This window comes from Tasmannia lanceolata, unplaced genomic scaffold (assembly GCF_043159265.1).
Source record: "Tasmannia lanceolata isolate RefF3 unplaced genomic scaffold, GAP_Taslan_0.1 ptg000024l, whole genome shotgun sequence".
Lineage (NCBI taxonomy): Eukaryota > Viridiplantae > Streptophyta > Magnoliopsida > Canellales > Winteraceae > Tasmannia > Tasmannia lanceolata.
This window is the reverse complement of record NW_027518701.1, coordinates 11,426,900-11,443,119: the sequence shown is the minus strand read 5'-3', so window position 1 is coordinate 11,443,119 and position 16,220 is coordinate 11,426,900. Positions and strand designations below refer to the sequence as shown.

The 16,220-nt window shown below is 37.8% G+C and overlaps 1 protein-coding gene and 1 long non-coding RNA gene across 2 annotated transcripts; one reads left to right on the top strand and one right to left on the bottom strand.

Annotated features, from left to right (window-relative positions):
* The first annotated feature begins 2,266 nt into the window (after window positions 1-2,266).
* On the top strand, window positions 2,267-2,710 carry LOC143857028 (uncharacterized). The gene has a single exon (XM_077367301.1). The coding sequence runs from the start codon at window positions 2,267-2,269 to the stop codon at window positions 2,708-2,710; it is 444 nt and encodes a 147-aa protein (XP_077223416.1).
* An 8,723-nt stretch (window positions 2,711-11,433) lies between these two features.
* LOC143856896 (uncharacterized) lies at window positions 11,434-12,364 on the bottom strand. The gene is made up of 4 exons (XR_013238420.1): window positions 12,268-12,364; window positions 11,941-12,182; window positions 11,762-11,856; window positions 11,434-11,663 (listed from the first exon to the last, which is right to left on the bottom strand). It is a non-coding gene; the product is annotated as an uncharacterized LOC143856896 (long non-coding RNA).
* Between the last annotated feature and the right edge of the window lie 3,856 nt (window positions 12,365-16,220).

Genomic DNA, 16,220 nt, shown 5'->3' with positions numbered 1-16,220 from the left:
ACAGTAGAGAGAGAGAGAGGAAGAGAGAGAGAGCGAGAAGGAGCAAAGAGAAGGAAAAAGACTTTGGAAAACTACTTTTTCCGGTTCATCACCACCAAAGTAAGTCTTTAATATGCATCATAATAAATAGGTTTTAAAGTTATTGGTCATGGGTATTACTAATATGGATCGGTTCTACCACCTATGTTAGATTTGGTTTCCAAAATATTGGGATGAAGTGTGCATAAGAGGCGATAACTCGCTATAGATTATGCAAGTTTTACCATTATATTTTAGAAACTCCCGTGAGAAGTTTTATTCACAATGGAGGTTTAATTTATAAAATTGACTTAGCCAGGTGGATTAATAATGCCTTACGATGCAAGCCTAAAAAATATTTGAACGGTGAACTGCTATCATAGTAGCCTTGAAATAAACTTAAAGGTGAACTGCTAAGCAGAGTAGCCAAGAAGTAAACTAAATCAAAGAATGGTGAACTGCTAAGCATAGTAACCATAAAATAAATTGAACAGAAAGGACACTGCCCTGAAGCAAAAATTAGACAGAAAGGACACTATCAGGACAATAAGGACACTGTTTTGAGATTAGAATATATTAAAATTATAATATATTAAATTTGTACAGGATATTTGCAGTTCAATCCACTCCAAGGTGTAAGCTTGAAAAACCTGTGATCGAAAAATTTTCAGGTAGGGGTTTTCCTTTCATTCTCTTTTTATAAGGGTTCCCTATCTTCTGATTCCCTCTTTGCTATATTTGATGTAAGGGTTTCCTATCTTTTGATTCTCTTTTTGCTAAACTTGATGTAAGGGTTTTCTTCCCTTTGATTCTCTTTTGCTATATTCGATGTAAGTATTTTTTAATCTTTGATTCTGTTTATTTGCAATTGTCATAAGAGTTTCTATCCTTATGAGATCCACAACTGATGAGAATCTAAGGGGGATCCTTTCTTTCAGATCCCGTTCCTTTCATATAAATGATTTTACTGATAAAGCTATAATTCTATTTGGATCCTGTTCCTTTTAGTCGGTTTTGGAGATTAGGATCCAAAAAGAAAGGATTAGGATTTACCCAATCAAAATGTTTAAGTTACAATATGGTTAGAATATGTTAACTATACCGCTAGTCGTTGATTATTATAGGACATATGTATTCTGTGATATTTATGTGAAATTAATATAATTGCTTATGAGTTATAATTTCGATTACTAACGTCATACTATGATATGAAGATGGCGGAGAATCAGGAACATATTTTTGCAATCGAGACTGAGGCAAGGAGGGGACATGGCAGGCCACGCAGAGAAAGACAAGCAAGAAACGAACAACCTACAGCCAATGCTAGAAACAACAACGCAAGAAATGATATCATTGCCACTGCATTGGCACAGCTAGCCCAAGCAATGACAGCAAACATGAACAAACAAAGAGCCTCATGTGCACCACTTCAAAACGAATGAGCTATACTAGAACAGTTTATAAGGCAACATCATGTTGCCTTCTCGGGAACTACAGACCCCTTAGAAGCTGAAAGATGGATTCACTCCATCGAAAAGATCTTTTCGGTGATCGACTGCACCAGCCAACAACGTGTAAGATTGGCGACGTATAGATTGGACGATGAAGCGGATCAATAGTGGAATTTAATCCGAAATACAAAAACCGAAAAAGAAATGAATGCAATGTGTTGAAATGAATTCAAAAGAATTTTCCTCGAAAACTTCTTCCCACAACCAGTAAAAGTTTAGCTGGTGAGAGAATTTATTTCATTAAAGCAAGAAGAGAGAGATACAGTCTCTCAATATGAAGCAAAATTTACAAGACTGGCTCGATATGCAACCCACCTAGTGACTGACGTTCAAAGTAAGGTGGACAAATTCCAATACGGATTAAAGCCTAGTGTTAGGCGGGCATTAGCAGCTTTGGACTTTCAAAGCTACGAAGCCGTGGTGAGATGTGCTTTGAAAGTGGAAATTGAATATTTGGACTTTCAGCAGTCCAAAAAGAAGTTGACCGGCGAAAAGAGAAAGAATGAAAGCCAACCAGGAGGATCTGGAACAAAGATACCTGATGTCAAGGAAGTAGGAAACCAGCAACACTGCTCAAAATGTGGAAAGAGACATGGAGGTTGTTTGTTACGTGGGGACACGAAAATGCTTCCAATGCGGAATGGAGGGACATGTGGCAAAGGACTGCAAGACGGTCTCAAAATGGGGAACAAAATCCAACTTTGACTCGGAACAGTCAGTCAACCCTCAAGCAGACCATGAATGCTCGCCCAGACATCAAATGTTTCAATTGTAACGAGATGGGACACTATTCAAATCAGTGCACCAAGTCTAGAGCAGTAGGAGAAGGTCGACAACAACAACAACAACAGCCAAAGGGACAGGCCCGTACTTTTGCTATCACAACTGCTGAAGTGGAGGCAACGAATGATGTGGTGACATGTACTTTGTCTATAAGTTCAAAGAATGCACATACATTATTTGATTATGGCTCTACGCATTCTTTCGTTTCACCCAAGTTTGCCAAGCATTTGAACATACCACTTCATAAGTTAGATCTTGAACTTTCTGTTAAAATGACTAGTGAAAATTCTCTAGTTACATCTGGAGTTTATCGAGCATGTTTTGCTAATATTTGTGGTAGAAAATTATCGGTAGATCTTATCTCCTTACCTATTTTAGAATTCGATGTTATATTGTGAATGGATTGGTTGACTTTAAACCATGCAAACATAGATTGTTACAGGAAAGAAGTCAGGTTTACTATTCCTGATCAACCCCAACTTGTATATAAAAGCCATGAAAGAAACAAAACCCCAGCATTAATATCATCATTGCAGGCTAGACGATTATTAAAACAGGGTTGTGAAGGATACCTCGCTCAAGTTGGGAATACGAGTAAAAAGAAGATGCAATTGGAGGACGTGCCTATTGTGTAAAAGTACGTGGATGTATTTCCTGATGATCTACCAGGACCCCCACCGGATCGGGAACTAGAGTTCTCTATCAAGCTAGTACCGGGAGCAAATCCAATATCCAAAAGACCGTATCGAATGGCGCCGATATAATTGGAGGAACTAAAGAAGCAACTGCAAGAACTATTAGACAAATGATTCATCCGGCCTAGTGTATCACCCTAGGGGTCTTCTGTCCTGTTCGTAAAGAAGAAGGATGGATCAATGAGGTTGTGCATTGATTATCGAGAACTGAACAATGTCACAATAAAGAACAAGTACCTGTTGCCCAGAATCGATGACTTGTTCGACCAACTTCAAGGTGCTATGTACTTCTCCAAGATCGATCTCAGATCTGGTTACCACCAGCTGAAAATAAAGAAGGAAGATGTTCCAAAGACGGTGTTCCGCACGCGATACGGACATTATGAGTTCGCTGTCATGCCATTCGGTCTAACGAATGCCCCAGCCGTATTCATGGATCTAATGAACGAAGTATTTCACGATTATCTTGACAAATTTGTGGTGGTGTTTATCAACGACATTCTTGTCTATTATAAGAGTCGCGAAGAACATGAGGAGCATCTGAAGATTGTTTTACAAACACTTCGACAGAAGAAGTTGTATGCCAAATTCAATAAATGTGAATTCTAGTTGCAGCAAGTGGCGTTCTTGGGTCACATAGTCACCCGAGAAGGAATTTTTGTGGATCCAGCGAAAACTAAAGCCGTCGAAGAATGGCAAAGACCCACGACTGCAACCAAAATTCAGAGTTTCTTGGGACTTGCCGGCTATTATAGAAGGTTCGTGGAAAACTTCGCTCGATTAGCAAATCCATTAACAAAGTTAACTCGGAAAGACGCGAAGTTTATCTGGACCAAAGAATGCGAGGAAAGCTTTCAAACGTTAAAGAAGAGACTCGTCAGCGCACCTGTGCTAGCATTACCAACACCAACCAGAGGATTTGTGATCTACAGTGACGCATCAAAAGAAGGGCTCGGCTGCGTATTAATGCAAAATGATAAAGTTATAGCTTATGCATCACGCCAACTAAAATTCCACGAGCAAAACTACCCCACACATGATAAGGAATTGGCGGCAGTAATCTTTGCAATGAAGATCTGACGATATTATCTCTACGGGGAAAAGTGTGAAATTTATACTGATCACAAGAGTCTCAAATACATATTTTCCCAAAAAGAGCTGAATATGAGACAGAGAAGGTGGCTAGAGTTGCTAAAGGATTATGACTGCACCATTCATTATCATTCTGGAAAGGCGAACGTAGTTGCAGATGCATTGAGTAGAAAAACTTCCGGAACCTTGGCAACAATGCTAACCACTCAAAAGCAGTTACTCCAAGATCTAAGAAAACTGGGTATGGAAATAGTGGGACCAGAACCAATGGCTACATAGCACAGATGGTTGTTCATCTATCACTATTGGAGAAAATCAAGGCAGCTCAAGTCGACGATCCTGAATTACAAGGGAAGATCGAAGCAGTTCGGAAAGACAAACTTCCCGAATTCAATGTTGATAAAGATGACATCTTAAGATTCAACACAAGACTATGTGTGCCCTCTGATCCAGAATTAAGAAGGAAGTTGCTGACTGAGGCACATTGTTCGGCATTCTCTATACACCCAGGGAGTATGGTGTTGGTAATGCTAGCACAGGTGCGCTAACGAGTCTCTTCTTTAAATACTACACGACAAACAAATATTACGGTTCTCAAAAAGCTCTTTAAACCATTTAAATACTACACGACAAACAAGTGGAGCGCATGCTTATCGAAACACTTTGCCACAGATATCATTTCCCTTTATAATTCTTGGTTCTCTATATACTTATATAGTATAGAGAATTACATATAGGTAACACTTATATTTAAATTTTACAGGGCTAATAGAGATTTGGTACTGTATAAATGTAGATAAAATAAGTAGATTATCAAAGATAAATAATGACTACTGATATTCGCACTATCATGTTTTGATAATTGCACAAACTTATCTTGTCTTTTATTATTTTTAACAACTATCAAAGATTGTCAAAGTTCCCAAAAAGCACTTAGAAGCCAAATAAATAAAAAAAGACAAGCTGAGTTTGTGCAGTTATTAAAACATGTTAGTGCAAGTATTAGCCTAAATAATTATATCAACTTTGATACCCTAACCACTAGGACACCTGGCTCAACCTTGAAAACCCCAAGCCTTCAACATATTTTCTCGATGACCCTAATTTTTAATTGGATCGTTGAATCCCAATCGTCCATCTGTCTCCTTTGTGTTGGCTATTTCTAATATATTCCTTTTAATAATTTCAGTTTTAGAAAACTTGCTTGGCAAATATCTAAGTTGCACCAACTAAACAAACAATGCAGTTCTTTGTAATAAACTAATCCTTCAACTAAAGATAACCAAATCATTATAAGATTTATCTTTTAATTTTTTATTTATGGTTTAATCATGATTAGGTGAGTGATTAGGCATTTTTCCAAAGCAGTCTTCTTCAGTCTCCTATAGAGACAAGATTAGGAAGCAAAAGAGGTAAGTTTGTTGATGAAATAATGGTAGTAGAAAATGGAGAATGAGTACTTGGTGTGGTCATCTGTGTAACTGTGTTGTCTCCCACTCCCACCGCCTCTCTATTCAGTTTTTCTTATCTTCAATTATCTTTGAGGAGAAGCAAAGCTTTCCAGGGAAAAAGCTGTCAGCAATTTGCATGCAAAAGTAGATGCATCACAAAGACTGGAAGGGCCCACTTCTTGAAGATGGATGGTGGGGCCCAATAATTGGAGATGGATTTGTTGTACAATGAACATGATGGGGCCCACTACTTGGAGATAGAATTTCTTGTACAATGCACTTGATGGGGCCCACTACTTAGAGATGGATTCCTTTTACATGATAGGGCCCACTATGCTTAGATGGACTCCTTGTACAGTGCACCTGATGTGGCCCACTACTTGGATATGGATCTGTTCTACTATGGAGTATGGACTATGATAGGCTTGATAGCAGCCCACGTAAGAACAGAGATTTTCCACACAAGTAAAAGAGTCACTCTCTAGGGGTGCAACTTGGGTCGGGTTTGACTCAACCCAATCCGGTTCAGAACCAAATATCCAATTATATATATATATATATATATATATATATATATATATATATATATATATATATATATATATATTTTTATTTTTTTTTTATTTTTTTTTTCTTTTTTTGGCACAGGCTAACCTGAACACCGACCCCCCGGCTTGGGTTAATGTTGAGAGATTTAAAGGCGGGTTGGGTTAGGGTTGACACTCCTCAACCTGAGATTCGGTGGGTTGGGTTAGGGCTAGGGTAATATTGCTACGGCAGGTTGGGTTAGGGTTGGCCTCAAGTCCACCCCATCCGGCCTGTGTTGCACCTCTCTGTCTCTCTATTATATTATGGGATAGTTGCCTATAAATAGCTTTTAGAGATATAAAAGGGACTTTTTGTCAAAAAAATTTAGTTACTTTTTTTGCTAAATCATGATTCTTGGTTACTATTTGAAATATATTTTATAATTTAGGAATTCATGGGTAAATTCCTTTTGGAAAAATTGTCAACTGGTGACAGAAAAATACGAAAATAGTGAATGGGTGACACCCTTTTGAAAGTTGGTGAACGGAGGTCGAAACACCTTTTTCTGACATGGCCTTTTACCCAAATACCCCTCATGGCAAAAAGAACACGTTATACTAGATTTTTCTCTCTCTTACTTTTCACCTACCAAAGTATACCGCCTACCTCTTGCAAATTTCTCCATTAACGCCTGAAACCCACGAAGTGTAAGTGAAGGTTAGTAGCTTATCTACTCTCTTAGGATTAGTGCTTCCATTAATGCGTTTGAACCCTGTCTTTAGTGTGTGATAATAACCCTGTCTGTATTGTGTGTGATAACCCTATCTTTATTGTGATTGATAACCCTATCTTATAACCCTTTTAAAATGGTGACTTAGGGCTTCTGCTTCTATTATCTCTGAAACTGTTCTTATAGAGTTGGTACCCTGCTAATAAAGTTGGTATTAGTGTTTGATGACCCGAATATAGATGGTTTATGTAAACCCTTTTGTACATGAATCACAATTTTTTGCACTTGATAATCCCTTATTTGCTGTTGGTAAGTCCCATATATTTACCTGATAAACTTGTTTTGACACTTGATACACCTCGGAGAGGCTTGGTAACCCCCTTGGAGAGTGTTGAAAAGCCCTTGTACATTGTTGGTAACTCCCTTTTTATGTACTTGGTAATCCCTTTAGAAACTTGAAAACCCTCTTGTGTAGAGAGTTGAAAACCCCTAATTTGCAACTTGATTACCCTTTACAGAAGCCTCCGTACGGACTTGAATCCCCCATTAGGTAGCTGATAATCTCTTAGAACACCTTGTGGACTGACTTTCAAACCCCCATTGAGGTAGTAAAACCCCATTTAGAGTCCATAACCCCACTTATGAACTTGGTAACCCATTGTGTACACTTGAATACCCCTCAAGAAGATATGAAGATCCCCTTTTAGTAACAACTCTGTTTAGAACCCCTATTTAGAATTTTATAAAAATGCCCGAAACAATGGTTTCTCTTCTTTTACACTATGATGGAGATTTGAAGGATGATGTTTCTTGGGAATACGTCGGAGGGAAGAAGACATTGTTATCTGTCAGCCGCGGAATCAATTTCGACGAATTTGAAGCTGCAATCCGAAGAAGGATTGGTGTTATAGAAAGGCAGGTTTTACTATCAATAAAATGTCGATATGTTGTGGATCCATATATAGTCACTTTAATCGATGTCGATGATGATGATGTCCTCAAAACAATGTTAAGGATGTTTGACAGATACATGTTCAATTCTGTGATGATATACATAACTAAGAGCATAAATGACAAATGTATTAATTCCTTGAATTCGTCAATGCTTCCCCCAAACAAACTCTGCACTAGGAGACCCTCTCTTAATCGTAGCATTCCTTCTACTTCGATTCCGTCCCAAAAACGTCTTCGTTTTGAAGTGGACTTGCAAAAAGACTACGAAAGTGAATTTGATGGGAGATATGTTAGTGAAGAGATCAGAGGTGCTCCAGCAGAACCTGTCATAAGGTATTGTAGTTATTTGGCAATGTTTGAATACTTCCATATTTCAATTTATAATTCATATGGATCCAACTTGATTATATATTGCCGAACTATGCAGGTCTGAAATTGACTTAAATGAAACATTGGCAAGTGATTTGTATGGCAACCATGTTTGTGGAGGTATTGATGACTTCCAAAATGTGGGAGATCTTGAAGTGGACTTCAGTAATGTTTTTGAAGACGGTTTCTGTGTGAGGGGTTTAGATTTAGAAGAAGAAAGAAATGATGATGATAATGACGATGGTAGTGATGATGATGATGATGAGGAGGAGGAGGAGGAGGATGATGATGATGATGATGACGATTATGGAAATATCGGTGTTAGTCCATGCGCTCAGCCTTTCAGTGCGGATTCTCCTATCAGAGAGGGATCTCAACCGGTTCCGACTAACAGTAGTCGGCCAATGAAAGCAGATGAGATGTTTGTTGGGGTCCATGATGTAGATACTAATAATCTTCAGTTTGAGCAGTTAACGGTTGGGGCAATATTTTCTATATGCAACACTTCAAAAAGGTTGTCAAAGAGTACGCTATTCGGCAGAGGTTTATGTTCGTGAGGTCAAAGTCAACACCGAAGAAGTATGCCGTTCGATGCAAGGCAGAGGGTTGGAAATGGCGTATAACGGGTACTAATCATATGACCTGTGTGTTAGTGAAGTCGTTTGTCCCCGACCATACGTGTAGAACTAAATTAAGGGGCAATGATCACCCTCTTGTCACAGCAGCTTGGGTTGCTCAGACATGTTTACGCTTATTTGCTTGCCCAGATGATGTGATGACGAGGATGATACGAGAATATATCAAGATGCATTGGGGTATAATTATAAGCTATTGGAAGGCGTACAACGCGATGAACATCATACTTGAGATTAAGTGTGAGAATGTGGATGACTCTTATCGAATATTGCCTGCACTTACAGTTCAGATGATGAGAAGAAATCCCGGCAGCTATATGCGTGTTTTCAGAGCCAGAGATTTACGACCTAAGGGAGATGATAGATTTGTTCGCTTATTTTGGACATTTGGTCCTAGCATACGGTATTTTCATCGAACACTCAGGCCTATAATTTTGGTTGATGGGACACATCTGCGAGGGAAGTATCTAGGAATCTTATTGATTGCAATCGGGGTTGATGGTAACAACGGTTTATATCCATTAGCATTTGGGGTTGTTGAGACGGAGAACGAAAATAGTTGGAGGTGGTTTTTTATGTTGCTGAGGCAGTACGTATTGGCAGCGGAGATGAACATATTCACCATATGCTCCGATCGACATAAGGGGTTGTTGCAGGCAGTGCCTAATATATTTCCCAATTCTCATCATAGTTATTTCATGCGTCACCTCGCCGCCAATTTGCGATCCGAGTTCAAAGATGTTCTACTTGAGAGATTGTTTTGGAAAGCCGTACGGACTTTGAGAGAGAGTGTGTTCAGAGAAACAATGGAGAAGATTAAGGTGAGGAATGAACGTGCACACAAGTGGATAAGTGACATTGCGAACGAACACTGGGCTAGTTTTTATTTTAAGGGGAATAAGTATGATGTATTGACTACAAATAGATCGGAGTGTTTCAATGTTGTCCTGAAGGATGCGAGAAGATTGCCGATTGCATCATTGGTAGAGCACATTAGACATCAGACTACAGACTTCATTCAAAAGCGTCAGAAATTGGGTCATAGTTGGCAAATAAAGTTGACTCATTACGCAGAAGAACGTATAACATTAGCGAAGGAAGAGAGCCGCCAGTATACAGCTTATCGAGTTGGGGTTCATGAATATGAAGTACGGTCCCTTGAACATACAAACTTCTCAGATATTGTGATGACTTCTTTTTTGTTATTTTGTAAAGAATGGTTGTAATTGGAACATCAATACATAAACAATTTTTTTGGATATAGATATGCTATTTGTTCTCTATTTAGTTGTCGCTCTCCTACATCTAAACCATGAAAATGGACTTATCAACAGTCAGAATTGGATTACTGGCACAAACAATAGGATTATCAACCAATTCCCTAGGTTATCAACCAAAATCTAGGTCATCGACTCCCCCAAAATAGGTCATCAACCAATCGGAAGTGAGGTTATCAACACTCAAAATTGGATCATCAACCCATTCCCTTGGTTGATAAAGCTATTGGAATTCAAAATTCAGGTTATCGACTCCCTCAAAACGAGGTTACCAACATTCGAAAGTGGGTGATCGACCGAAAAATTAAGGTTACCAACCTCCCATTTTTTGGGTCATTGACCTTGGAATGTGGGTTACCAACCCAGAAAAAGGGTCACCAACCATTTTTCCGTCCGAGGAGTGAAGCTGCTGGACTTGAAAATTAAGGTTACCAACCTCCCATTTTTTGGGTCATTGACCTTGGAATGTGGGTTATCAACCCAGAAAAAAGGTCACCAACCATTTTTCCGTCCGAGGAGTGAAGTTGCTGGACTTGAAAATTAAGGTTACCAACCTCCCATTTTTTGGGTCATTGACCTTGGAATGTGGGTTATCAACCCAGAAAAAGGGTCACCAACCATTTTTCCAGCCGAGTAAAGCTGCTGGAATTGGAACTTAAGGTTACCAACCTCCAATTTTTTGGGTTATTAACCTTCGAATGTGGGTTATCAACCCAGAAAGAGGGTCACCAACCATTTTTCCAGCCGAGTAAAGCTGCTGGAATTGGAACTTAAGGTTACCAACCTCCCTTTTTTTGGGTTATTAACCTTCGAATGTGGGTTATCAACCCAGAAAGAGGGTCACCAACCATTTTTCCAGCCGAGTAAAGCTGCTGGAATTGGAACTTAAGGTTACCAACCTCCCTTTTTGGGTTATTAACCTTCGAATGTGGGTTATCAACCCAGAAAGAGGGTCACCAACCATTTGTCCAGCCGAGTAAAGTTGCTGGAATTGGAACTTAAGGTTACCAACCTCCCTTTTTTTGGGTTATTAACCTTCGAATGTGGGTTATCAACCCAGAAACACACATGTCTAAAACCTGTTTAAATTTACAAGTTCCAATATTCAAATTGAAACACAAACACAAATACACTTCCATAAAACCTGCTTACATTTACAACTTCTCCACATTGATAAACAAGTTCACAATTCCATAAAACCTGCTTACATTTACAACTTCTCCACATTCATAAACAAGTTCACAATTCCATAAAACCTGTTTCACCAACCAAGTTCTCCACCCATTCACAAACACAAACACACTTCCATTAAACCTATTTCAATTTACAAGTTCTCCACCCATTCACAAACAAAAACACAGACCATAACAACTTCCCTTTTCATTTAACAAATCCCCTGCCAATCTCCATTAAAAAATAAAGTTTGATCATCAGAAAAAATAAACATCCATCAACATTAGAAGGTGTTCCTATATAAGTGTGCAGTCCCCAAACTCTCCTCGTAAAAATCTCTCACAGAGTTGTAGCCGAAATTCATGAATGTCTGTCGGCCCAAAGTTCAGTGGTTGACCATGGTAGAGATGCTCAATTGCTTTTAGGACAAAAGCGCCGCAATCAACCCTGTATAAAAGCATGCATTGAATGAAGTTACTTTTAAGCTAACTACGAATGAGATAGGAATACTAACAAAAAATCAAAAGTTTTAAGTTTGAACCCACCCATTGTTCTGCTTTCGGAAGCCATCCATCTGTGAATATGGAAAGTCATCGATGTTGCAACCCCGGCCCTTCAAATATTCCTTCATTAATGCTACCTGAATTTAAGACAACGAAGGAATATTGAGTGTTATACATATGGAAGTAACTTTAAATGTTACGGAAGATGTTAATTTACTTACAGTGGGAGATGCTCGCTCCTGAAATGAGTCCCCTTCCATGAGTTGAACTCGACCATCTTTTTATTCACCATATCAACAAGCACAAGAGCCCAATGAAAGTCTTGACAGCATGGGATTAAAAGCATCCCAATATCTTCTGACGGGATATGGTCAAGTGTACGATGCAACAGCTCGTTCGCCAACCGATCGGAGTCCAACTTATTTTTGTCATCCATTGAATCACGCCCTGAAGTCTTATATCCCTGTACAATGAAATGAATTTTGTGGGAACACTAAATCATGGATAAGTTGTAAAGTAACATGTATAGCTACAAAAAAGCCTCTTACATGTACTGACGAAGGAATATATATAATCCGTCCAATCAAGGCATTGCTGGAGGCGCACAAATACTTCCCATATACATCCAACACCTACAACTACATCAAGTGTCAAAACAAGTTTATCAGGTAAATATATGGGACTTACCAACAGCAAATAAGGGATTATCAAGTGCAAAAAATTGTGATTCATGTACAAAAGGGTTTACATAAACCATCTATATTCGGGTCATCAAACACTAATACCAACTTTATTAGTAAGGTACCAACTCTATAAGAACAGTTTCAGAGATAATAGAAGCAGAAGCCCTAAGTCACCATTTTAAAAGGGTTATAAGATAGGGTTATCAATCACAATAAAGATAGGGTTATCACACACAATACAGACAGGGTTATTATCACACACTAAAGACAGGGTTCAAACGCATTAATGGAAGCATTAATCCTAAGAGAGTAGATAAGCTACTAACCTTCACTTACACTTCGTGGGTTTCAGGCGTTAATGGAGAAATTTGCAAGAGGTAGGCGGTATATTTTGGTAGGTGAAAAGTAAGAGAGAGAAAAATCTAGTATAACGTGTTCTTTTTGCCATGAGGGGTATTTGGGTAAAAGGCCATGTCAGAAAAAGGTGTTTCGACCTCCGTTCACCAACTTTCAAAAGGGTGTCACCCATTCACTATTTTCGTATTTTTCTGTCACCAGTTGACAATTTTTCCATTCCTTTTTTCTATTAAGCTTTGTTTGGATTGCAAGAAAAATATTTCTCAATCGTAGGATTATTTTTTGTTTCCACAATTTAGAGGAAAATGGGAAATTTTAGGGAGAACATTATAAATTGGGATTTGCTAGCGTCCACCCCAAAAGGCATTTCGCATATGGTCTATCACATGTCATACCAGCCACAGAGACTCACTTTTTAGTAGATTTTGACATCATTCACGAGGTGGCTGGTCTGACATGCGACAGACCATTTGTGAATAGCCTTTTGCGATGGACGTAAGCAAATCCCTATAAATTTGAAGGACCGTGTAAGTAGAACTTGAACGGCACTAGTTCAAATTACTTATTTTCATGTGTAATCAAACAATCGAAAAGCATGAAATCTTGGAAAAGTTTTTCTTTTCCTAACTTTTTCTCTGAGAATTCATGCCGTTGAGAAAATCAGTACAATCTGATCCAATCGTACACAAATAAACGAGGAAAAGTTTTTCTTTTCCTAATTTTTTCTGAAAATTCATGCTGTCGAGAAAATCCGTACAATCTGATCCAATCGTACACAAATAAACGAAAAAGCAAAAATAAACACAAACCACAAGATGCGTACGTTCATAGGCAAGAACATGATCTTCCACTATGAAAAACAGAATACAAAGATTACAATGGGATTAACCAGTAAACCAGTGAACACAACCCTTTCCTTGTCTTCTCAACAAAGACCGTACACAAGAGAAAACCAAGAAAAAACCAAGAAGAAAACCTTGAGGATAAACTCTCTTCATCTCTCCATTCTCTTCTTTCTCTCTTGCCTCCTCTTAGCGGCCGCCTCAGAAAGAGCCTCCCACCAGCCCAAGGGACACATTTTCTATCTTATACATAAACCTAGGTTTTCCAAAAACCTAAAAACACTTATTTCTAATTGAGCTTCCCACTCTTCCATGGGAAACAAGACAACTTTTGAACAAATGCAATCCAATCGATCGAGGCCCTAATGAAAACCTGCAAATTATGATTTAAATAAATTATTGTCAGTTAAGTTACTAAATTAGCAATGTGTAGAAATGTTTTCAAGTTGTATGCTCTTTCTCTTTGGATGGAATGGGTACTAATGGGGATACCATCCTTTGTTTGCAAAAGGATTCTATGCCATTTTGAAACATAAAAAATTTTAAGCATTGAATGCATGATGCATTTAAGAATTACATGAACATGATTTATGTGTGATTTTAGGACTAATATTAAATATATTAAAATGGAGACACTATATTTCCTTCTCGAGCAGGGGCAGAAAATGACTTGAAGAAGTCCCTTTAACTTATATGTTTAAGCTCTTGAGCCTTTACCTATCACTGTTAAACTTTCCGAGGGGTGTTTGGACATAGGGAAAAGAAAATTATGGGAAATAATATTTTCTATGAAAATACATATTTAATGGAAAATAAAATATAAAGGTCTAGGACATTTGCGATTTTCCTTGAAAACATTTGCGATTTTCCTTGAAAAACAAGGAAATTTTTAATTTTGTAAAACTTGGCTAGCTCGAGGTCATTTAAAACCTTATGAATGTAGAGTTCTACGTAGCTTCATCTTATACATGTAAATTTATCTGTAGATATTAAATAATCTATACAGCTTGGCTCTGTTTTTAACACAAAGATTTAGTCATAAAAACAAACATGTATTTTTACGTGAATTGTTAATCATAAATGTAAATACTTTTTGCATAAATTATGATCAATGTTGTAGTTTCTTATATAAGGTATATAATGGCTATGAAGAAATTTATATTTATAAGGTATGTAATATAAATAAAGGTTTTTAATGGTTGTAAGAAAATTTACATTTATAAGTTTTAAATAGCACGAGGAAGTGAAGATGGCAAACCAAGCTTTCCCACTATATAGTAGAGATAAAAAAATCACAAGCATTGAATGCAAGGTGCATTTTAGAATTGGAAAGTTATATTATCACCCTCATTCCAAGCATTTCCACCGTCCTATCTTGAAAATGACTTCATTTCTACTTACTTTTAACCAAGGTTTTAAATTTCGACCGAAATCCGAAATTTTGGGTTTCGGTGGATACCGAAATCGATAAAACCCGAAATAGTAGTTTATTTTGGCCAAAATTTCGTTTATCCTGAAATTTCATCCGAAATTTAAGAAATTTCACCCAAAAATATCGATTTATGATAATTATTTGATATTTCCGAAATTTAGGCTGAAATTAACAAAATTTAGGCCGAAATTTCGATTGAAATTTGTAGGAGATAAAATAGCCGGTGATTGATTTCGTTTGATTTCATCCGAAATTTTGGTTTCGGTGACGATCGAAATGCATTCCGAAACCAAAATTTGAAACCTTGCTTTTAACTAACACTAACAGAAGGAGTGGAAATATCACTTCCTTCTAAAATTATAGTCAATGTCTAATAATTAATATTCCTAGTGGCCATATTTTACAAAAGTTACTAGATAGAATTAATTGTGTCCATTCCTCCTATCCTTAGTCACATGACACTTCCTTAGTCCAACTCTTTGACCTTACCCTACTAACATTTTTTGTGCAGCTAGTTCTATACCTACCTGTCCAGCAAGAAAAAACCTATCAACCTACTACTAATACTATTAGGGTCAAGTATTGATGCCCTTCCTGCATCTATCATTGGTGTCAATGCCACTGTCATACCATAGTCCATAGTTACTGCAACCACCCTTGGAATTCCGCACTGAAGAGTCTGAAAAATGTTTCATTAGTACCCACATATAGTATGTACTTATGCAAAATATATAGGGCAATGATAAATTCGCACCCCCTGGAGTACACATACGCACCCCTTAAAGCGTGATTTGACGTCAAAAAGCGTTAAAGTTGAGCATTGTTCACGTCAAATCGTGGTATCGTGGTATAAGGGGTGCGTATGCATACTGCAGGGGGTGCAAATTTATCATTGCCCAATATATATTGGCCATTGATGTTGGTAGTTCCATGTTTTGAAAATTGCACTAACTCATCTTGTCTTTTATTATTTAAAAAACTGTCAAAAGTTATTACAGTTCCCAAAAAATCTCTCATGGTCCAATTAAAAAAGAAAAGACAAGCCGAGTTTGTGCAATTATTAAAACATGCTAGTGCAAATATCAATTTCTAAGAAGGTACTCTCTTATGTCTTATCTCATTGAATATATATGTATTAAGGGATTTGCTAAGCTCCATCGCAAAAGGCTTTTCGCGGCTGATCTGCC